Here is a 24,208-nt window from a genome sequence, read left to right on the forward strand (position 1 = left end):
GACCAAAGCTCATTACTGTTCTTATTGGCCCAGAAAAGTTCATTGTTGGCACAAGACCCACCAAACCAAAACATGACTGCTCACACAATAATATGTTGACTTATATAACTGACTGATGAATGAGTGAGATACCTTTACAGGTTGTGGAAAAGCCAGCATTGCTACAGGGCTAAATTTACTGATAACTTGGCACAGGCAAGAACAGTGGAAATGAAAATAATGGAACAATTGATACATGATATACCCACTATCATTGTATCAATCTGTAAGCGTGTGGGCCTAAAATGAATAATATGACAAATAACAGCTGTGTAACTCTCCAGTTTCCTAGTTCCTAAAAAATTACACAGGGTGGATACAATTAAGTTTTTCTCAAAGGAAATATTTACTGGAATGTGTACAGAAGTATCCTGTTGAAATAGAGGAAGTATTGGGTTTACAAGACAAAAAGTGAAATTTAAAAGCTGAGATGATTTGTGAAATACAAGGAATGGACATTTTGAAGAAGTGAGAAACGTCTAAACTTGACATGAGAAACTTGACCGTATGCTAGTGTTACAGCTCAGCTGAGGAGGATGCCATTATATCTTGCGCTGTCACCATGGATGTGTTAGGAGACTTGGATTACATCAGTTAAGCAGTATGGAAAATGTTTGGGAGATTCTGCAACAGTTTTCCTGTCAAACTCCAGCAGTACTTTATGAACTGAAAAACTAAACATTACTTTAAATCAGCATGACGGTGAGTAGATAATGACTGAATTTAAATTTTTGGGTGAACTATCACTTTAACAACTGGATACCAGACCCAAAGTTTTATCTTTCAGGTTTGCTTCCATGGAATGCAGCCATGTAAATTGCTTTTTGGGCTGCAGGGATTTTTTTTCGCTGCAATATCATGAGTTGCCTCTGAGAAAACTTGTGGCAATGCCCTATTGAGCTCTATCGTATTTATATGGCTGTCACTATAGCACGAACCTCTCATCTATGAATTGATGCACATTTCCTTCTGTGCTGTGATGTGGTTGGTGGGTGTAGTCCGGTAGAGGGAAAATAGTTCCTATATGAAACAGCTGACAACAAGGTCTGTGGGTTATCTTTAATAACCTGGTCATGGCTTGTAAAAAGAGACATGGCTGTTGAGTTTTTCAAATTCTGTTTTTTTTTTTTTTGATTTTCACCTTGAGCAACACAAGCAGAATGTCATCTATTATATTAGAAATCGCAAATATCTCCAAAACTTTGCAATTAAACTAAAACTATCTTAATGGATAAACTGCACTACTGATAAAAAAAAAAAGAATGTGCATTTTGCTTTTGGGGTGAACTTCCCCTTTAAAATAGATCTTATAAGCTGACATACCCTGACTAGTGGCTGTGACGACACTTCCCCACTCTCCCCCACAAAGTCAGCACAAAAATACTTAACATTTAAATTGAGTCGCCTGCTATTACACACATGCCCATTCAGCCCCTCCATTCATACACATTTTCTATTCCACAGGTTGGGGTATGGCATAAATACTTGTGTGGCGTTTGTTTGACGTGACACTCCCCCCCGGTCGATGGGAGGCCGACGTCACCCTGCCAGCGGAGGAGTGGATGGCCTCTGTAATAAAAATACATGAAGAGAATTGAGGAAAAGGAGAAGATTGGCCGGGGGAAAGAGGCAACAACACGGCGTTTATACCTTTTTCTTTCCCACCCTGCTACGCTCAGCCATGGACGTAAACGCCTTTTAACACAGTAGTGAGACGTATATCTTCGCTGCGGCATCGAGGGCTCCGGCTGAAATGCTATGTTATGTGCGGCTTTCTTGGTTTTTTTGAGCAGACAGAGAGAGATAACTGTACTGTATCCCAGCCTAGCGGATTGGAGTGAAAGTCCGCCATATTCTGCCTTACCACGCCCGGGAGTCGAGCCACTGGAAAATAAACGGACAGCTTTACGCATGTGTTTTTCCCGCTGGCCTCACCCACGGACGATAACTTGAACATTTTGGGATTTCCGCCGATTGAAAAATAGCAACATTGAAGACTTTGAAGAAGAAGAAGAGAGGTGGCCGACCCGGGCACGGATGGCAACGCTTAACGAGATCACACACGGCAGTACGGAGGATGTGTCTTAAAAGGATCTGTTGATCATATTGAGAAGGAAAAGCAGATTACACCAATTAAGATCGCACAGATATTCAACTCAAACCGCTTTGGACACTATTTTGAAAAGCAGTCGGAGGGGAGGCCCAGAAAGCGAACCGAAACAGGGGGGAGGGGGGGTCAATATTTTCTCAAATATCTAATTTTCCTTTCCAGCACAATCTGTGCGCTGTTCAGACTCATTATAAAGGGCGTCCACGCGTTATTTCACCACCACCAGGCCTGTATGAGGACGTTATTTTGGCATTCACGGGCCTCTGTTTTTGTTTCTTTTTTACTCCGACCAATCTGAATGAATCAGTAAAGGAGGAGGGTGGGGAAAAAAGCAGAAAAGTGCGTGTTTTGTGCTTTTAAAAAAAGGCAGACAAAATGACCCTGGAATCCATAATGGCGTGTTGCCTCAGCGAGGAGGCGAAAGAAGCCAGGCGGATCAACGACGAGATCGAAAGGCAGCTCCGCCGGGATAAGAGGGACGCACGCCGGGAACTGAAACTGTTGCTTCTCGGTAAGCTCGACGTGCAGGCAGAAACACGGGGGAGGGAGAGGAGATGCAAAGCACTAAATTCCTCGCAGCACAAATACCTTTGTCGGGCGGGCAGGGGTGGGGAAGGTAGCTGGACATGGTGGGGGTCTATTAAATGGACTTCCCACCTGAGTGAAGTTTGGGAGTGCGTGGTTGAAATAATCTCGGTGTTGTGAGTCGAGTGCACAGATTGGCAGGTCAGCAGAGGGAGTGGATGCTGCCTGGTCAGGCCTACAGGGCTCCTGGTGTAAAAAAAAAAAAAATAATAAACCACCTGATTTGAATAACTGCGACCGGTTAGGAAACAAATGCTTTCCAGAGTTACTACAACAGGGTTAACTCTTACCTCTTAAAGGGAAAGTTAATTCCCAGATCAAAAGTACACATTTTTCCCCTCTCCTGTACTTCTGTTTATCCATCTAGATAGATTTTGTGTAGGTTGCAGAGTTAAGGAGATGTTGGGTGTAGAGATGTCTGCTCTCAAATATCAAAGAACTAGATGGCACAAGGGCTGGGCAATATGGCTTATGAATAATATCTCCATGTTCATAGGCAATGTGGCGATATACAGCTTGATAGACACATTCATTGTCTCTAAAATAACATACCATAAATTCTCATATAGTGATGATCTTAAAAGTGAAGTGATCTTAAAAGTATAGTAGGTAAAGTATAGTAGTATAGTAGGGCCTGGCAATATGGAGAAAATCAAATATCACAATATTTTTTGACCAGAAACCTTTATATTGATATTGGAATAATATTATTGTGATGACTATTGGTGCATTCACAAAATATTAACACAATGGCATTTTTAATAAATAATTATCAGTAATGTGGATATAATGAATAAGTGGGTGAAGTCAAGTAATACAACATCTAAAACAGCCATGCATCCACTGGTCCTGACTGCAACCTGTGTAGCCAGAACATGGGGCCCATCCAGGTGGTGTTCTCAAGAGTATGTTGAATATTGGCTGGGCCAAAGTCTAGCTTTTTATTGGGAGTAATCAAGACAGTATTGCAGCTCAACACCTAAGCTTGGCAATGATTATATCACAGGTGTCAAGTCTGTGAAGCAGGGTTGGAAACATGCTATCCCATCATACAGTTTATAGAGGCTTGTGTGATGGTATGCTCATCAACACACCTTTATATAGGCCACATTTATGCATTTTAATCATTAAATACATTGTTAAAAATGCTCATGTCAATTTCCCAAAGCTCAAAGTGACATCTTCAAATTGCTTATTTTTTCTAACCAATCCAACCAAACCATTCGACTTAGGGTTGCAACTAACCATTATTTTCTTTTATTGATTAATCTGACGATTATTTTCAATTAGTTGTTTTGTCTAAAATGTCATAAAAAGGTGAAAAATGCCAAGTAGTGTTTCCCAGAGTCAAAGATGATGTCCTTAAATGTCATGTTTTGTCGTAGATGAGTAAAGAATAAACAAAGCTTATTTAAGAAGCTGGAAGCAGAGAATTTTGACACTTCTTAAGAAATTACTCAAACTTACTAATCAATTGTCAAAATAGTTGGTGATTATGTTAGTAGTTGATGGATTAATCATTGCAGCTCTTTAATCAATTGTGCCTGTAATGTAGTCTATAATATGTTCATCACAATTTCCCAGAGCCCAGAGTGAGGTCTTTAAATTGCTTCTTTTGTCCAACAAACAGTCCAGAACCCAAATACTGTTTATTTACTATTATATAAATGACAGAGAAAAGCAGCAAATCCTCACATTTAACCTTGAACCTTGAACTACCAATCATATGACAATTTGAAAATGACTGAAATAATTAATCAGATATCAAGATGGAAATTTTTTTCTCCTGCTTGAATAATTAATCAATTAATCATCAAATCACTGCAGCTCTGCTTAACTCCTAATCATTAAATAATGGTACCATAATGGTACCTGTGCATTTTTGCAGTGTTGGGTTGTGAAATGTGAGGCTGGGGGGTGGCGATCCTGTCGAGAAGTATTAGTCATACTGGAGAAATCTGAGCAAAACAAGTCATCTACTCACCATCTCCGTTTTAATTAGATTTTCAACAAAAAGCCCATTAGTTGTGATGACCATGGTGAGTGGTGCCAGAAACCTCTCTTCCTGATCCACTGCTCTCCTCTCAGTTCCTCGGAGGAGGCGGTGGTGGTGGAGGTTCAGGCTGGAACTTGAGATCATCCAGACTTTTTTTTTTTTAATGCAGAAAGCACAGAGGGCTTTTGCCTCTTGAGGGATGTTTTAAGAGTAGTTGAAGGAGAATGCTTTGCCCTCCTGTTGTTAAATGATGAAAGGAATCCCCCTTAACAGGATTTGAAGGAGCTGACTGCCTCCTCCCTTGTTAACTGTGGACAAATAATTGTGTTGTTGTTGCACTCTAATCTCTTTTAATACCCAACAATTCGCCCGTTATGCAAACACATAAACTGCCAGTGACCTAAACCAAAAAGCGGAGGACATAAGTGTACTCCTCATAAGACGGGTATATGGAATTTATCCAATGCTTAGTCACTATTCTCACGTGATATGAAACATTTGATCCCGCAAACTAAAGAATAAATGATTATGACTCATATTCAATATTTATTTTTTGTGTGGTAGCTGCTTATCAGTACGTCCTATCAATACATGCTATTATATTTCTGAGTGGTTTAGTAGCACGCCTCTAATGACAGGATGCTTACAATTAATGTCTTTGAGTATCGAATTGTAGGGAAGATACAGTGATCCATTAAGTAGCAGAGTAAAAAGTTTCCTGTAATGATAGACTGTATGTGTAATTTCTCTCTAACAAACACGTAACATTTAGGAATGTTCTATAATGAGAAAGAGGCTATACATTTTACATGAAGAAGGTACTGAGATACTACTCTGTCTGGCAATTAAGACAACAGTTTTTTTTTTTTTGACAGAGCTGTAGTCAGTTGTCTGCTGTGTGGTGTTGCCACGAAGTGTTGTTGTGTTGTAGAGGCTGACTGGAGCATAGATGGGAAATGTGATAGGAATATGGTCAAGACTAAACCAGAATAACAGACTGTTATGGACAGAGGAAATGCTTATACATACACCAACATGTGTATCATGTCATTCCCAAAAAGACTAAGCTGTTGACATGGCTAATGAAAATGAATATTCCACTAATGCTACCATTTACATGCAGCCATGCATACTCCGATTTAAGTAATGACTTAAATCAGATAAATCCAGGGTATATCCAAAAACCTGTTTCATTAATTTTATTCATTCAACCTTTATTTTAACTCAGAAATACAGTGAGGTCGAGACCTAATTTACAATGTAGGTGACTAAAACAATAAAAAATAAAAACACTTAGACACAGAAAAAGCCTTTATATGCAAGAAAAAAAACTTTATATCCAAGTCATTCATAATTGTTAAAAAAAACAAAAAAAAAACTACAAATAAGTTTCATATTTTGTTGATTTTTTGAGGGTTATGAGGACAAAAGCGGTAGTGTTTTCACCATAACAACCACAAGATATAATGTCAAAAATGAAGTTAACTGAATAAAAGAATCCTCCTGCCTCTTTTTAACTGGCTGAGGTACTACACACTGTATTTTTGACTGGAAAAATGTAAACACAGGCTTAATTTGATTTCAAGGAGAATCTGACCTGGTGGCAGGTATTAAGGGTAGCTGTGTAGAAATTGCCAGTCCTCTTATGGATAGTCCTATTAACTTATTTAGGTCATATAGAGGCATCAGCAATAAATTGAGAGACTTTCATAATCTGTTAAAAAAATAATTCTTTGTACTAGCTTTAAGGGTGGGGTTACATGTAAAGGTTCTGTTCCTGAATCAAACCAATGCAAGGATCATACATGGTCTTAATTTTCCGGTCCAATTTGCATTCACAAAGCTCCAAACAGTACAGTAATTGTAAACAAAAGTCATGTAGAGGAAATGTTGTTCGATCATTGCAGTTGGCTCGTAAAAAGGCTCAAATTCTATGTGGATATTGTACATTATGGAGCACTGACAGTTTCTGTTCATGTTGGTGTTGATCTGGAATGCAAATCAGCAGACTTCATAGGACTGCATATATGAACGTCTCATGAAACAGCTGGTATTAGATAATTTAATAATGCAGGCATTTCTCACTTCATTGTGAGTCCAGATTTGTCCCCCTGCCAGTCCACGTTCTGGTGGAAAACATGCTAATGCCAAATTATGACTATCCAAACTGATTACTCTACTTTCATGGCCTGTATCAAATTCAGAATATTGTCATATTTGGAAACATAGTCGGTGAAGGCACCTCTCCTGCTACCAGTAGTAGAGTTACCTTGAGAAGGCTGTGTGTGTGTGTGTGTGTGTGTGTGTGCGCACTATATGGCTCCATTATTCCAAATGCTATCAGTGTTTTATGGGTTTTCAAACTCACTAATTGCTTGATGTCTCATGGGATGTAGCACAAAACCCTACAGTCAAGTTGAGAAGTTTCTCAATTCTTCAAAATGTCCATCACTTTTTTTTTTTTCATAAATCATCCTGGCTTTTAAACTTCACTCTGTCTTTCAAACCCACTAATTGCTTGATATCCACAGGGACTGTGTACATTGAAGCCCACATAACACAACAAATGAGCATGTTTAAAAAACACTGAAAGCATTTAATCCATCCTCCTTGTGTATTTGATATCCATTAAGGTGGCTGTAAACTAATAATTGAGTTGTACCAAAATTAACTCTCGTTTAACCTGGACAGATTACCAAGAAAACCTAACTAGCAACAGAGTGGAGGAGTTGATGCAGCAGCAGCAGGAGGAGGAGGGGGGTTTGGTCGTGTAACACTTAGAAGCTATCTGGCACACAAATACTTTAAATCCAGCTAATGAGTCAGAGATACTAAAGCCTTCACTAAGATCAGTGACTCAGGAAAAGTCCAGTAAAAATCGATGTCCGCTAAAGCAGAAGAACAGTGAGGTGGGGCATCTCCGCAATAACCGACTGAAATTGATCTCCTCCAGCAATACATGAGCATAAACACATGAACTGAAAATTAAATCATGATCCATTAGAACAGCTCATACTGCTCATTGTTCATGTGGAAAGATATCACATATAAGTCTTTTTTTTTTTTTTTTTGCGAAGCTTTTTTGTTTGGAGCTTCATCTTTACCGACCAAAAAATGTATCATGCCAAAATGCAGCTATATCATCAACAACTCCCTAAAACTACCAACAAAACATTTGTGAAATAACATAAGTCAGTGGTTCCAAAACTGCAGAATGCAAACAGAAATGTGAAGTAAAGCTAAGTTGAACATAACTTTTTCACAGCAGACATCTTGGCTTGTCGAACACAGGTGTAACCAATACCAAGTGTTGAACTGCATGGCACAAAATGGAAGCATTGCTAATGTTATCAGTTCCAAATGTGCTTTTCTTGCTAAGACATGTCAGAACTTTTGTTCAGACTGCAGGCAAATCAGATTTTTGTCTCACATCAGATCTTTAAGACACACTGCAAGTGACCAGGTCAGATCTGTATGTCCGGACATCGCCGACCTATGAATGGGTTGCTGTGGCAACGACATAGGCATCAGTAACCATATATGCCAGTGGCACAGCTTTTCAGCACTGAAGCATGTTCTTGCAGGTTCCTTCCAACTTTTCCTGGACATAAGTGTTCCCCCAAAGTGCAAGCAGATGATATATTTCAGTGTCTGTTCACAGACTGTTTCCCTCTGTCCTGTCTTTCATACCGCTTTGCTAGTGGCTGCATGGATTCTGCTAAGCCATTCTTACACACCTCTGTCACTCTAAATATGATGTTATCATTGTGTGTTGGGAGGCGAGTGATGCAAAAGACACCTCAAAATCCAAGTTTAGCTGCCATAGCAGAGGGACTGAAATGCATGTAGTAGTTTGATTTGAATGGCATTTCAGACAACATCCAAATATAGCTTGGATTTTCAAAAATTCTTTGCTGTCCAGACTGTCTAAAATCAATCTGGATATTCCAGAAAGCAAAACAAAAAAACAAAACAAAACTGATTTTGGGCTGGCAGCCTGAACAAGGATTAAGTTGATCATAACTTTGTCACAGCAGACATCTTGACTTGTCAAACAGAAGTCCACCTTTGTTAAATGCTGCATTGCATGCCAAAAAAATTGTTACTGTATTACTTACATCCGCGCTATTCTTGATATTGACAAGTCAAAATGTTTGCTGTAAAAAATGTTTGCCAATCTTGATTCATTTGAGAACCACAAAAAGAGTTTTCTCTTGTTGTGTGCTCTAATATCCAAGATTTAGGTTAATTAGATTTATTCCCAAAGCAAAACAAACATAATTGTTTTGTCTTTCACAACCAGGTATGGCAGAAATAATCCAGTAACCACTGACATTTCACTAGCAGGGATCATGCCACAACAATATGTAGTTTAATGATGTTGATGATGAATGAATGAATGTAAGGGGGAGGGGTGAAAGCGGAAGAAGGATGTCATATGGTCCAGAAGGGTGTGCATGCTCAGTGTGGGGGTACCGTCTTGGCGCATTTCTGCCCAAGCTGATTATGGACCCCGGACGGTACCTAGAATGAGACATGGGAGGGGTATACACTAGATTGAATCAGGAGGGATGAGAAGAGAAGGGGAGGGGTGGGTCGAGAGATCTGAGACAAACAGGGCTGGACGTGTTAACCAGGTATAGGTCGGCATGGTTGAGGCATGACACTGCTCTTGAAACTAAGTTAACTAATTAACTTAAGAAGACACATGCTAGCCAGGGTAGGAGAATTTACATAGGAGGAGTTGGAGAGGTTAGTCATACATTTTTTTTACAGAAGCCATATTGATATGAAATAGTAGGATAAACTCTGATGTAACCAATGATACTAATTAAGGTCTTATTGCATTTAGTGTAGTGAGCCAACATGCACAGTAGCACCACCTTGACTTCCAGCTACTGTAGAGACAGAGAATTAATTTGAGACCCTTCCATTGACAACCTGGTAAAAATCATGTAGGTGAAGTCTGTGTATTTGGAAGTGAACAAATGAACTGTTTTTTTTCAGTCAGGGCTCATTGACTGAGCTGCTCCACTGGAGGAGGAGTGAGCAAAGCTTTGAGGGCACTTGACTAGTTGTTGAGATAAAGCAGCGCACTTCTCCTTCACTTGCCAAACTCTCTAAAATGTGTACGAGATTCAAATGAATCAATTCTGAGTGAAAGCCTAAACTTTCAAACTTTATGTGATTATTGCCACTGTAATGATAAATGACCTGGAAGCACTAAGCTTAAGACCATTTTTATTTGATTGGTAAAAAGATCTTGTTTGAGAGGAATTATATGTTAAATGATGGTTAAAATGATTAATAACTTCTCCTCTTTAAGCATGAGAAATGTAAAGCGATAGGGGAATGAAGGTAGAAATTGTGGCTCCATTACATTAGCTGAGATTCCAACCTGTGCAGTCATGGGAAGTTGAGAATGAATGGAGGGCAGAGGAAAGCAGCAATTTAAGTCTAGGAATGGTGACATTGTGGCTGGAGTCTGGAAAAAAAATACAAAATATCTGTTCTTGAAGAAAGGGGATGGGATTTTTATGTTACATGACAGTTACGATCTTGAAATACATGTCTTAACACATGTTAGCAAAAACTGGACAAACAACGATTTCATTTCATATAAAGTTCATATAAAAATGTGTCTATTGCTTTTTGTTAAGATATTACAACAAAATCTGGAGCTTGTTTTCTTGAGTTCATAGTGCAACAGGATAGATAGGACTAAATTTAGAACTGCTTTTTTTTTAAAATAAAAGAATGGTAATACAGGATGTGAGCACACGTTTCGTCAGTGTTAAAGGATGTTCTGACATCTAAGACTCGAAAGTTTGCTGCAGAACAGTTACTTGTATTTTAATTCTTATTGTTTAATTCTTCCTGTCCTCTGATGATGATCCTTTGCATGATGACCATGTTTGTGTAATGTTAGTTTGAATCATGGATACAGAACTTCACTGAAACTAGAAATGCTTTCCCTCATTGGGATAAGCACAGTGTAAAGTCTCTTTGGATGGTAGTGTGTTTTAGTAGCTTATCAGCTTACATTAATTTACTAAAAATTGACCTAACAGTGGCTTACTGATAGCATAAAAACATGTATGCAAGTATACTTTTTATGCTTCACCACTTACTGAATGCATGTAGGGTCCTTTGGCAACGTGGTGCAAAGATACTATAACTGCACATCTTCTTTTGGTGGCATTGTTAACATTCAGCTCAACAGGTTTGCATATATAACGTATTCACTCAGCTTAGAATCTATATCTCTCCAAGAGAATATCATAAGGAAAATTAGTGAAAGTGTAGCGATTTAAAACCGAAACTCTGAAGGTAACCTCCTTCAGAGCTGGTTAGGTGTGCAGCATAGCTTACCATCTAGCCAGGTCAAAAGAGAGTGAACTTTTTGACATTTAAAACTCTAGCTTTGGGCTCAGCATACTTTGTTAACCTATTAATCTCGCTTCACAGTACACCGTACAGTTCGTAGGCTTGTCTCCATCTGCTAAATTGATTTAAAATTGCTCAATTACAAAAGTAGCACAGCCCAGCTCGAATCCTCAAGAGACCATTGGACCTAGTTTATGATGCTTGCCCCCCTTTACATACTTACACATACGCACACATACACAGAGAAAATTGTAGACTAGTGGGATGACAGGGTGAAGGTAAACTAAGGTAATGGTACAGTTATGAACAACATCCATCAGGGAATTACCTCTATAGTCACAGAAACTTTTAAAATCATTGCAGCATTACAGCTCCTCCAATCTGCACGTCTGCACTCAAATTTTGCATATCATCTGTGCAAAAGTGTTGATCTTTCCAATCACTGTCACTTGCTTTTATCGGACAAATGAAAGCTGTGGGAACTTTGTCAAGGCTACAAGTGAACAAAGTCCACCACAAACTTTTAACAAGCCTTTCACAAACACATGGTTGTAATTGTTAGAGGAAGCATTAAACATGTCATATGATTCTTGTGTAAATGCAGCCAAGTTAGAAGTGCAGCAATAGAAAGTACAGAATTAGGCATGAAACTTTTTTTTTTTATATTACTGTATACACTGTAATGCAGTTAAATACTTAACATAATATCAGCATTGTGTCCAGTGTAATTCAGGTCTTGCATGGCATTGTGGTGTCTGTTTCTTATTTATAATTTTGCATTTTGACATATAGTTGTCTTAAACTAAAAAAATCTCCCGCGACCATGTAGATATTCACTCTGCTGTCTAGTAAGCTATGTGGGTATTTTTATTGAATTCATGTCTCTGCTTTCCTTGTGTTTTGCCTAGAGATTTGCTGGTGCTGGCTTAAGGCTGCCTGCCATTAACACTGAATCGATTTGACACCCACAGGAGTGAGTTTCTTTATGAAAGTGAAAAACAAAACCAGGTCCTCAGATAATTTCTACAAACACCACACAGCAGTTTCAGCTGTTCAAGAAAAGATCAAGTACAGTTTCATTTAATCTGTACAGTTTTCATAAACTGTTAAACATGGGTTAATCACTGTATTTCCACACCCACCACTGCTTTAACCACAGACATGTACCTGAACTTATATAGTAGAGCTGAGAGCTGTCGACTGTCAGTTCATCAAAGTCATATAATAATCCTATAGTTTTCCCTTTCAAATCAGAACCATACATTGTCGGATCCTGGTTGAATGGTTGTAAAAAGCAAGAATATGAACCAAGAATACATGTTGTTGAAGGGTAAATCTAAAGTACGTAATACTGTGTTCTCCAGAGCTGACTACAGCACAGATACTACAGAGAAACCCATTGAAATTCAGACTGAAGCATGTGTAGAGGTGAATATGATACTACAGAAAGTATGGCCTCCCTCTGCTCGGTGTTGTAACTCTCTCCTTGACATGCTGCTAAGAGTTTCCTCTTTTTCACTCATGTAGTTTGTAGAATTGTGTTCAAGCATCATATTTGTGTTTTTGTGTTCTTTAACCTATTTGTTTTAAGAGTCAGCTACATGTGTCTTACGTGCATAGCCAACACTGATGTTGTGATACAAGAGCCAACCAAGGGTCCGATCAGCCAGTGTTAAACATGAGATGCATTTCCCTATAATTATTGTTGAAGATGTTTTTGGTTTTTTTTAAACAAAAAAGAGCTGTGCAGTGCATTTTTTAAAATTGTTGCAAGGCAAACACTAAATCACCTTTCCTTACCTTAACTGTGATTTTGCTGTGAAATTAACTCACATCTGTACCTTTTATTTTGGTTGGCTAGAAGTAGTTAACTCCTTAGTTAGATTGTTATCTGCAAAAAATGGACAGTTGGAGGGCTCTGGGCTCTTGGTGTAGTTCATGGCTGCTTGAACAATAGTGGCAAACTTCAACTTTGGAAAAAAAAAACAAAAAACAGGATACAAAAAATACAAGCCTTCATGAAGAGCACTCCTGTCTAAGACCTTGCACTCTACGTAGGTTCCCTGGTTGTGCAGAGGACCAGAATATTTGCCAGTACTGTTTTGCGACAGCTGACACAGTGTTTAGAGGGGAACACCAGACCTGTGAAAGACCATGTGAAAATTATTGGAAGTTAAATTATGTTCACCTCAAGATGTTAAGAATGCTCCCGCGAAGCACGAGATGTTCTGAGTGTCTGCAACGCAAAGCACCCAGGGCCCATTAGCAGCACGCAAACACTTACTGCCTATAAAACTTGTCTTTTGGTCCATAAATGGACAACGCTACCAAATTGACCTGATCCTTTTGATTGTCTTTATATATGTATATTTACCAGTTTAAGTTTGTGACAGCATGGGCTGAGAATATTTGGTAGCTCACCGTGAAGTTACGAGTAATGAGTGTATCACAGACAAACAGCAGCCTGCATTCTTTTTTTCGGCCTTTCTTTTCTACCCCCTTTAAATCCAACTATGTTCCTGAGTCCTGGGGCTGGGCCTCTGGTCATGGAGCTGGATCAGAAATGGTCACCTCAGATGTAATGCCGATCCATTCACACCACCCTGAAAACAGCAGGTTAATCCTGGGTCACTGCGTTGGTTTGAGAGGTGACTCAGCAGCCTCTAATGGCCAGTGCAGACTCATATCTACTCATACTTGCTGTCTCTGATTTTTTTTTTCCAGTGCCTCTTGTTGGTATGAAAGAAAAGATCCATTAGAAACCAGATGCAGCCATACAGTCCTGAATTATTTTGGAGAAACTGTACTCTTCTTTAAAGCTTTAGAATCATTTTTCTTGTTACGCATACAGCTGTTGGTCATATAATGATGTATAACCTTCTAGTTTTTCTATGACCTATGGTAACCTGTCTAAAATACGGTAGTCTTATAGTATAGTAGCTTATAACTTAAGTGTATTCTGTGAGGAACATTTTCTTGAATGGGTGGATCCCCAGAGAAAACATTTCCTCCACACATCAACCTCAAAAAGTAGACTTGTCTTGAAATTCATTAAATTCTATTTTTTATAACATAAAGCTGAATTTCAGCATCTCAGCGTCAATATATCAGGTCAGACGTGGGGAAGCGAAAGCCAATTATAGTCATAAAGGTTTCTATCTGTGAATGAATTTATGAACCACTCACATTCTTTGTCTTGTGTGAGGACATGAAGTTCTTTTCTGTGTTTGAACAGCCACGAGGAGATCAGAACTGTGCCACACAAGAAGAGCAGTTCAGATCCTTTGTGCCTGAACAAATCCACAACCCACTGGCACAGTTAATTTAAGTTTTTGAGATTACTCACTGTTCCACTTTGCCTGAATGTTTAAAAAATAGAATGGGTCTATTTTTAGGGTGGACCCTGTAAGGCATTAACTCTTGTGCAATGCTTGTGGTCTGCAACAACAATTACTTTTGAGGTTAAGGCAGTAGTTCACTATAGGTTGACAGAGTGTGTGGGTGGAAAGCAGGTGGTGACAAGTTCCATCCACCCTTTGCTGCTCCAAGGTGAATATTTCAAGGTGCACCAAAGGATAATGCAAGTGTTTGTGTTGCATTGAATAGAAATAGTAAGGTGAAGTCCCTCCCATTCCAGTGTCCTCCAGGAGACCTTATTTTGGAAAGAAATATGTACGGCAGTCAACAGCGAGAGACAAATGTTTTTTTTGTCCTGTTTGAATTGTCCTTTGAGCTTCACATATGATGTTTGTCAGGTATATCACCACAAAAAGTAAACAGTTTTAAAAACTAAGCGTAAAAAAGAATAAAGTACCATTTAAATTTTGTGTGAAGCCATTCAGTGATACATCTTGTCTCACTCCAACATGGCCGTCACCTTAGATTTGTTCCTGCAGAAGCAGAGGGAAAGTGTTAAAAGCGGTGAAAACTTTGAAAAAGTCTCGCCCTGTTGGCTTGTTGCAACTAAGTGAGAGGAGAGTTAGTTTGTTCCATAAGAACTAGTGTGTGAGACCAGATCTAAAAAGTTATAATGTCACGTGCGACTTTTGGTTGCGATGTCTGAATGGCTGTGACAGTATGGATTTTTTTTTCTGGCCATGGTGAAAAAGCAATGTATTCCTGCAGGATGTCAGTTTACCCCTATTGCCCAAATAATTTATTGAAAGACACTATTAGAAGCATAGCATAGCTCCTTTAAGAAATAGGGCTTTATGTAATGTGTGTGCTGCAGCTTCTCAAGACCAAGAAAAGTCTTGTATGTTGTTTCCCAACTGCTAACATTAAGCTAGTGCTAACTGTGGACTGTATCCCTAAGCTTTCGCACATGGACATTTACATGACAGCAATATCGTGGTAGCGTGGTTATCGTCACAGATGTAGTAGTCTTTGTAATTCTGCAATCTTATGCTTAAACAGTATTATGGCTAAAGAGAAATTTAAAGATGATCGGGCTCATTACAACCTTCCCTTCTCATTTCAGTCCTCTAACTCAGCAGCCTTACAATACAAAAGCTGTTATAGTATTATAGTAGTAGTATAGTATTTCAGCAATAGTTGAAGTGGTTTAGTCTGTAGCTTGGCTCTGTGAAAGTGCCCAGACTATGTTGTGAGCGAACAGTAGACGGGCTAATTTGGCTAAAATAGAGTTTATATTGTGCAGTACAAAGGAGTGTAACACATGCAGACTTTTATAACAGAGTCTGTAGGTTACACTGGAATGCAGCACACGTCTCGTGGCCACTGCCATGCAAAACACTCACACACACACTCGTTCCTGCCAAAGTTGTTCAAGAGTTAGCAGTGAGGTAAAGTTAGACTGTCGTGTTGGTCTGCCAAGATTCTCAATGAACCAAAGAGGAACTACACCCCCAGCTCTTCACACCCAAACAGTCCCTGTCACCACTGAGAGGAGAGAGATGTTGTTCTTGGTCTGTCACCAGACCAAGCAAACAGGCTGACGGGAAAGGAGCCAGCACATAATATTAAATGTGGGACTGACTCAGTGCATGAGTGAGTACATAGTCTCTGTGTGTGCGCGCATTAACTGTATATCTGTGTGTGTAAGTGTGCCTGAATATATCTCTTCCAAGAAAGGATACTGGGTTTCAAAGAGCAACAACATTTCAATCCTTGTGCACTTTTTATGTTTTTAGAATGGTTTTCATTCCCAAATACAGTAAAATCTACATTTTATTTGCCTTGCTTTGTACCTGCATCGGTCAGTTTCTACAGTATATTTAAATTGATCAAATGGCCATGTGCAAAAAAACTGCTCATAGTGACAAACCCAGGGAATCATTACCAAACTCATCTTAGCTCTTCCACTGATTTTGGATAATTGATTTGGTCAACTTAAAAACCCTTTACAGACATGGAATACAAAGCAATTCTGGCATCTATCTCTTTACAGGAGAAATATGTAATATATTTACTGTATTAAATTATAAAATGACCGCAATACGTCATCAGAAATCAAAGAAACTTGCGAAATTGAAATGCTAGCTTCTCTGACATCAACACTGCAGCCGCAGTATCGTTGTTCTTTTCCCGACAGTAATAACTGTTCAAATTAATGCTGAGTGTTGACCGAATAACTAAGTGTATGTTTATAAGTTGTAAGAAATCATTAAGAATTTTGTAGAAAGTGTAGATGTTTATAATAGTTCTGAGCAACATGTTAATGGAGTCTGACAGGCAGTGATACAGGCAGCCACTTAACTGTGTTTTTTCAGAGCAGCTGGCTTTTGTTTTCAGGATAATGAGCTTAACTGTAAATAATTGCATTTTTTATTTGGATTTGTAATTTTTTCTTATGGCTTCATTCAGACATGACAGTCCTTTTCCATAAAGAGCTGTATTGCATGATATTTGGCTGAGTGCAGAGAGGAAGAGAGCAGCGGTCAAATAAAATGTTAAAATAGTGAGCTGGAAGATTTTTTTGTTTGCTGCATCACAGTTTCTTAAAACTATTTTGCTGCTGAGGCCTTAATAAATAACCGTCATGAGTGCGAGGGCCACTTGCTCCTGCCTCTCACAGTGAATCCTCTGATTAATTTTTAAATCAGTTTCATCATTTGATGTTATTCGAGAGCAAATTCTGCTGCCTGTTTTCCAGTATCCACCTGCACAAAGGCATTGTATGACGGGACTCTTGTAAGTTGGGACTCTGTTTAAATTCCTATTTGCTCAGATGCTGCATGTAAAGCATTTTGCTGGATATTCATTTATTCATCCACACAGTTGGCATGAATGAAGAGTGAACTGGCTAACATCTGCAGTTGGTCCCTAGGTGTTGCACAGCAGCTACCTACCACATCTAATACTAGGATGGCGTAAATGCATGCACTGAATCTTGAAGTCTGAATCTCACTGAACTGGTTTTACTTTGTCTGAAAGCAGAGACAACCCTACAACTTATATCAATGATAAATATTTTTGTGTCTTCTTGGTTGTGCTTACCTGTAGCTGCTTAGTCAGCAGCAGTTGTTGCATGGCTGATGTTAGGGACATTAGGATCACCCTCTGCACTTTCCCCAGCAGTTTCTGAGGTGGAGGGTGTGTCAGACTCTCTTGCTTGAGAAGTTACGAAAAAAGATTCTTGTGGCTCACAAGAGCATCTGTACATTTATGATAATAATGCATCTAACTGACTAATATGTGTCAGTAATACGCAGCTAATATGTTTATTGTTATGAATAGGTGCCGCAGTCATTTAGTAGGTTATCTATAGAGCTGCAAAGATTAATTGAGGAATCAATTGTTAATCAATTAATAAATTAATGACCAACTATTCTAATAATTGATCAGTTATTTTTTTCAGAAAAAATAAATAAATATAAATAAATGTTAATTCATTCTGGTGTCTTTACTCCTCTCTGCCAACTGAAAATCTTTGAGTTGTGGGCAAAACAAGACTTTTAAGGATGTCATCTTGGACTTTGGGAAATAACATTTTTCACCATTTTAATCAATAAGATGATCAACAGATTAATCACCATTATCATAAATCATTAATCAACCTTCTGCAGTAACTCTGAGAACCCCCTAGGAGTCAGGCACCCCCTGTTGAGGACCCAAGCTCTACACTGTTTGATATTGTTTCTGTTTTGGCTGTATTACTACAGGACAGGTAATGATGAAATGTGATCCAGCACAAGTGCCGTTTTTAGAATAATTTGATGCCAACACTACAAGTTTTGTGTGCATCATTATTGATGTAAACAAACATTTGACTGCAGGAATCATCATAGGATAGGATTCTTTTTAAATTAACCTCTGATCTAAACTGGAATCTCAGATTGTGCCTCCAAATGAAAAAAAATTATGAACCTATTTCATATCCACATAATCAGAATCTGATGGTAAGTGTTAGAATTTCCCACTGGCATGGCCACCCTAACGCACGACTGTGGAATTGGGCCTCCGATTGCACTCTTATTTGCCAGAATGCCATCACGTTTGAAGAATTTTATGCCTAGCCTCTAGTTGCTCAACTCTAAAAACTAATTAATTGTTTTATTGTCAAAATACAACTTTTGTTGTGTCATTTATGTTCCTTTTTGTGCACATAGACGTCCAGGAAAGTCATAAATGATTAAATGTCCCTATAAGGAGTGTGGATGCTGACACAGGAGATTAAATGTGTTGTCTGGTTAAATGAAACCCACAAAATAAATAAACTTGTTCATTTGGCCTCTTTCCCTGTCTCCTTTCTCAGGCACAGGGGAAAGTGGGAAGAGCACATTCATCAAACAGATGAGGATTATCCACGGTGCTGGTTACTCAGATGAGGACAAAAGGGGCTTCACCAAACTGGTCTATCAGAACATCTTCACAGCCATGCAGGCAATGATCCGAGCCATGGAGACACTCAAGATCCCCTACAAATATGAGCACAACAAGGTAAACGACGATATCCTTTCACTCAAATAAGGTCTGTCATGAAGGGTGACTAATAGTTTGTGAAAAAGAGAGAAAGACGCTACAAAGTGGCCACGGTGTCCTTGTTTATTTTTAGAGATCTGTCTATCTTATGTGGAACAGTCATCCATAATCGTTTCCTGTCCTTTTTGATGCTTCCTGTGTCCTTAAGGCACTCCAGTTCTCCATATCACCCTTCTATTTGCGTGTGTGTTTCTGTGCAAATATACACACAAATACACACATGCAAATACATACATTTTACCACACTTTCTGCAACTACTGCTTGAGCAGGTCCTTCTTTTATGCTCCTTTTTCATTTGCATTTGCGTCGTAGCTTTGGGAGCTGTAACAATGACCTCTTACTCGGAGTTTATTCCCTGCGAGAGTGACAAATGAAAGGAAGTGGAGCGTAGTAGTCATCACCATCACAGACCATTTGAGGTGGCAGCGGACCGCTCTGCTTGAGCTTCTCTCTGCCTGGCAACGGTCCAGTCTGACGATGTTCGCTAAAAGGTTTTGGAGAGACGTGTCAAGTTGGGGTTGATGGACTGCTAAGTAGATTTTAGTTTGATATCTGGAAAGCAGGTCTTAATGTTGGGATGTTAGGGTTAGGACCTAGTTTGTATTTTATTTATAATCCACAGGTAAGTTTCATTTCAACAATGGTAGAAATTTTGAAATGTGTTTTTTATCACATTGTATCAGCATTGTCATATCTGTAAATCCACTTCAAAAAGTACACAAGTAGCTCCTATTTATTTCATTGGAGTTTGAAATGCGGAGACCTTATAAAATGTTACTATGTATGTAATGTAAAATAACACATTTTCGTGCTGAAGACACAGAATGTAACAACCAATCAAAAAGTAGAGCCCAAATCTCAAATACCTGTGTACCAGGTGTGCATTTGATAAAACTTGGTGTAAACTATGAGGTTTAAAATGGCACCACATCTTGGATTTAACTTGACCACTTTCTGCATCTGTGATGTTGTGGTTGATCACCATTCTTTATGTGTGCTTTCACTTCCCTCGTACTCACAAAGAATGAAACCGAATGTGCTGTTTCAGCCCAGAGGTTTCACCACTGATTCATCCACTTTTAACACAATAAAAAACAAACGCCCAGTAAGGCCTCTGTAATCCTTTTCTATAAAAATACAAATATAAATTACAGTTTGTACTTCCCATCCAACATTTCACTATATAGTGATTCCTTTGTTTTATCACAATAGTTGTGGCCGGTGGGGAAGGGTTTGGCATTTACTATGGACTGATGGCCACAAGAAGGTACTCTGTGGCCACCAGATGTTCCACGTAGGTGGCCGCAAAGTTTTATTCCAAACCATTAACAACACCATGTTACAGTTCCACAAAAATGCCGATTCCTTTGTGCCTCTTAGTTGAATATTCTCTGAATACAGCATATTCATCGTCACTGGCTACCGATATGCTGGGGCTAAATATGGGTTTGCTGAGCCTACTCAAACTGCTAACATGATCCTTACAGAGTTGAAACATTCAGATCTTGGTAGAAAATTACTGGAATCCTAGTATTGTAAGAACAGAAAACAACAAAATTAAGTGTAAAATGTTACGTGTACAATTAAAAAGTGCAAACTGAGCGCCTGGCTGACTTTGTAGCCAACATCCCTGTGCTCTCATATACATGAAGACTGAAATGGGAACTGTTATTACCTTTGACAAAGGAGTTCACTGACACAAGGGAAGTGAAAATGAAACCTGACAGTCGTGTTTATACTGGCTGCCTGGGCATTTATAGTAAATGTCAGGATTGCAGGCTAATCAAGTCCAAACGTGAACATTGTACAGTGTATGTATTATGACATCTTGCTTAGTTATTTTTTGTCATTCTTATGATGAAGACCACTGAAATTATAAATTAGTGTGAAAAATAATGAAAGTTGCATCATAGTTTGTAAAAATAAATGAACATGTTGCTGATATGAAACAAGGAGGTTCATTACAAAAACATTTAAGTCCTTCCACCCATTGCCAAGTCTAAACGTCTCAATCAAATTTAAATCATTTATACTGCATAGAGTTTTTTGCTGCTATTTTTGTTTGTTTGTCTAGTTTGTACAGTCTGTCACTTCATATCCATTACAGCATGGTAAATAATTATGACAAATTAATTTGTTTTAGTTGAATCCTGCTGTATGACTACTCACTGTAGGTAACCTTTGTTTTCATGTATAAATGAAACGAGTGAACTTGTTGCATAAAAGATTTGGGATTACCGTCATGAAAGATGAACTCTAAAAAAGTCATGTCATACATAGTTATCATATTAGCTGTCAATTTTATGATGTTAAATCAGTTTTTAACTTACAGACACATGTTGATCTTTTGTCATGGGATACAGGAGAGTTTTAATGGGAATCTGGGACGGCAAAACTTTCCCCTTAATAGGCCCAGTGGGATTTGAGCTTCAGATATTAGGTCCACGCTGAGCCTGGAGGTGTAAAGAAATGTCTGGATATAGAATAATGTGAGTGAGTGAGGAAAATAAGCCAATGATAATTAGGGCTACATAACCTGTATGTTGATTGGCTCTCAGAGTTACTGTGTTTTTAGATGATCAAAAAGCTTGATGAAGTTTTAATGAACTGAGTATTAACTTTTTGTGTGGATGTGTAAAGAGAGTTTTTGTCCTTGTTTCTTCCCTCAAGGGCAATGCCAACATCGTGAGAGAGGTGGACGTAGAAAAAGTCAGCATGTTCGAGAATCCTTATGTAGACGCAATCAAGAGCTTATGGAACGACCCAGGCATCCAGGAGTGCTACGATCGAAGGAGGGAATACCAGCTCTCAGACTCCACAAAATAGTGAGTAGAGAAGAACACGACACAAGAGATGCAGATATTAACACTCCTAAAGCCAATATGACTTGAACTTAGACTTTAAAGAAATCTCAGGGAAGTTTTTTCTAAGTTACTAAGTACCAGAGGTATATTTCGGATTGGTCTCCATGGTGACCGATACACGTCCTGGTTCATTTCCTCTCTGTGTGTCTGTAGTTACCTGAACGCATTGGACCGGATCGCCGAGCCAGCGTACCTTCCTACCCAGCAGGATGTGTTGAGGGTTCGAGTGCCCACCACGGGCATCATCGAATACCCGTTTGACCTGCAGAGTGTCATATTCAGGTGAGTAAAGAAATATTTTCACCATCAGAAAACATAAGTAGCACTGTTGTAAGTACTCACAGTTTATAACTGCTTTGCTGTTTTGTCTTTACATCTATCTGTGCAGGTAAGTGAAAGCACAGAATGTACAAGGAAATGTTAAAAGAAAACATTTCAGTTCAGAGCTGTTAGCCATTCATGAATAATAGAATAATGATAATCGTCAACAATAAATTTTAAATATGCTTTCATGCTAACAAGTCCAGCAAGTCTAACATTGGTAAACTTTTCAGCCTACAGTGTGTGTGTATATCATTATATGGAGGGTAAGAAAGTACTGGCACATTATTTCTTCAGACTTTATACTTTTCGTCAGACATCTGTCAAAGTAAAATATTGTGTTTTACTCAACAACCTTATGTTTGCAATGTGGATTCATATTTTATATGCAACAAGTTCAAAAAAGGTAATAAAATATATATAACATATGATGTGTTGTTGCTTAACACATAATCATGTATTTTTATATCCTGGTATTTACTCATATTTAGGATTTTGAGTGTTTTTTTAGTATGCACTTTCACTTTTGATTCTTCAGTGTATTTTACAGTAAATCCCCCCCAGTCTTCAGTCTCATTTGGGTGGAATTATGGTAGAAGAAGTAGTCAGAAGCCGTGATTCCAAATTACTGTCAAGTGAACTGGAAGTGAAGTTTTGAAATGTTGCGAAAAAGAAAACTCAAATTAGGCACATTTAAGTCAACTGGCTTAGAGCAGATAAACTAGGCTACGCAAAGTGTAGCAGCAGCGGTAGAGGCTTCGGTTATAAACAGAGAAGAAGAAGTAGAGGTTGCTAGCTGTAAACAAACTATTTATTTTTAATGAACTGGTTCTGTTCTCTTGGTACCTTGGTGGTGTCTAGTATCTGTCCAACAGTTTTGAAGGAAACCATTGCAATCAAGAGTGTCATCAACAGAGGGCGTTGCATGATGCACAACAACATGTAGAATATGACATGCCTACTTTGTTTCCCAAGAAAAAAACTGCTTTTTTTCTATATTCCAACTGGGAACTGGGAAGTTTTTGGGTTCCAAACCAAATTATTTTTGGTGGAAATGCTCAGAACCATTCAAAATAAGTGTGCTTAAACCATAATGGGGCCAGTTCCGTGTTGGTGGAAAAGGTCGAGTGGAAACGGCTAATCAATCATGTGAGTTAATTATTGGCAATGTCAGTATTAAATACTTTATATACCTTCTGTGGAATTGAGGAAGTTTTTTTTTAAATTTGCCATTTCCATTAACCTTCTCTGATGTGATATTTCAAAATACACATAACAATACGCTGATGGAAACATAGCTAGTGTCACAATGTTAAAGATCAACAGAACAAACAACACTCTTCAAAAGTTTAATTTTAACAGATCTGTAAACATGTTGGGTGCTTTTAGTGACTGTAGTTTTCTCTTTCCTCGACGCTGCTGCCGCTGTGACAGGATGGTGGATGTTGGAGGTCAGAGGTCAGAGAGGAGGAAGTGGATCCACTGCTTTGAGAACGTCACATCCATCATGTTCCTAGTTGCACTCAGCGAGTACGACCAAGTTTTGGTGGAATCAGACAACGAGGTGAATGATGCACACAGACACCAGCACAAAATCAGATAATTTTTATTTGTGACAAACAACAGCAAGTTAATTTAAGTGATTATATTGTCTGTGTGATGCTTAGTTTCAGATTTCATCTCTTAAAAGGCTTTGTTATTATTTTATGTGATGTGGAAGATGAGTTAGCTCTGAAGATGAAAAGCTATTCTTTATTTAAAACAATGGAAATCACATTCTCCACCTGCCTGGCTATGCTCCACCTTCTTTTCCCTTGGAAAGCATTTGTAAATGATCAGCCAGCTGTTTTGAATACCGCCTTGGGCCACATCTCCTTCTTAGGAGGATATCGCATGTGTGTCAGTTTTTAAAAGTGTATTAATGAGCAGGTGTGTGTTCATATGTGTGTGTCGTCTTGTTT

At 38.6% G+C, this 24,208-nt stretch overlaps 2 protein-coding genes across 3 annotated transcripts in view; one reads left to right on the plus strand and one right to left on the minus strand.

The window, feature by feature from the left end:
• wdr31 (WD repeat domain 31) overlaps nt 1-1,952 on the minus strand; it is a 15,750-nt gene extending 13,798 nt beyond the window's left edge. The window contains exon 1 of the mRNA XM_084728805.1: nt 1,525-1,952. Within this exon, the coding sequence (XP_084584931.1) occupies nt 1,525-1,952 (428 nt within the window). The remainder of the gene's footprint in view (nt 1-1,524) is intronic.
• The window catches only part of LOC146320523 (guanine nucleotide-binding protein G(q) subunit alpha), a 27,792-nt gene continuing 5,236 nt past the window's right edge, over nt 1,653-24,208 (plus strand). Inside the window, exons 1-5 of one of the 2 annotated variants that reach the window (XM_084728801.1) lie at nt 1,653-2,660; nt 18,835-19,019; nt 21,733-21,887; nt 22,080-22,208; nt 23,682-23,811. In XM_084728801.1, the coding sequence (XP_084584927.1) occupies nt 2,525-2,660; nt 18,835-19,019; nt 21,733-21,887; nt 22,080-22,208; nt 23,682-23,811 (735 nt within the window). In that variant the 5' untranslated portion in view covers nt 1,653-2,524. Of the gene's footprint in view, nt 2,661-15,986; nt 16,128-18,834; nt 19,020-21,732; nt 21,888-22,079; nt 22,209-23,681; nt 23,812-24,208 lie in introns of those variants that run through there. The other variant, XM_084728802.1, reaches the window with a different exon arrangement.

This window comes from Lutjanus erythropterus, chromosome 10 (assembly GCF_056507025.1).
Source record: "Lutjanus erythropterus isolate fLutEry1 chromosome 10, fLutEry1.hap2, whole genome shotgun sequence".
NCBI classification, from domain to species: Eukaryota; Metazoa; Chordata; class Actinopteri; order Lutjaniformes; family Lutjanidae; genus Lutjanus; species Lutjanus erythropterus.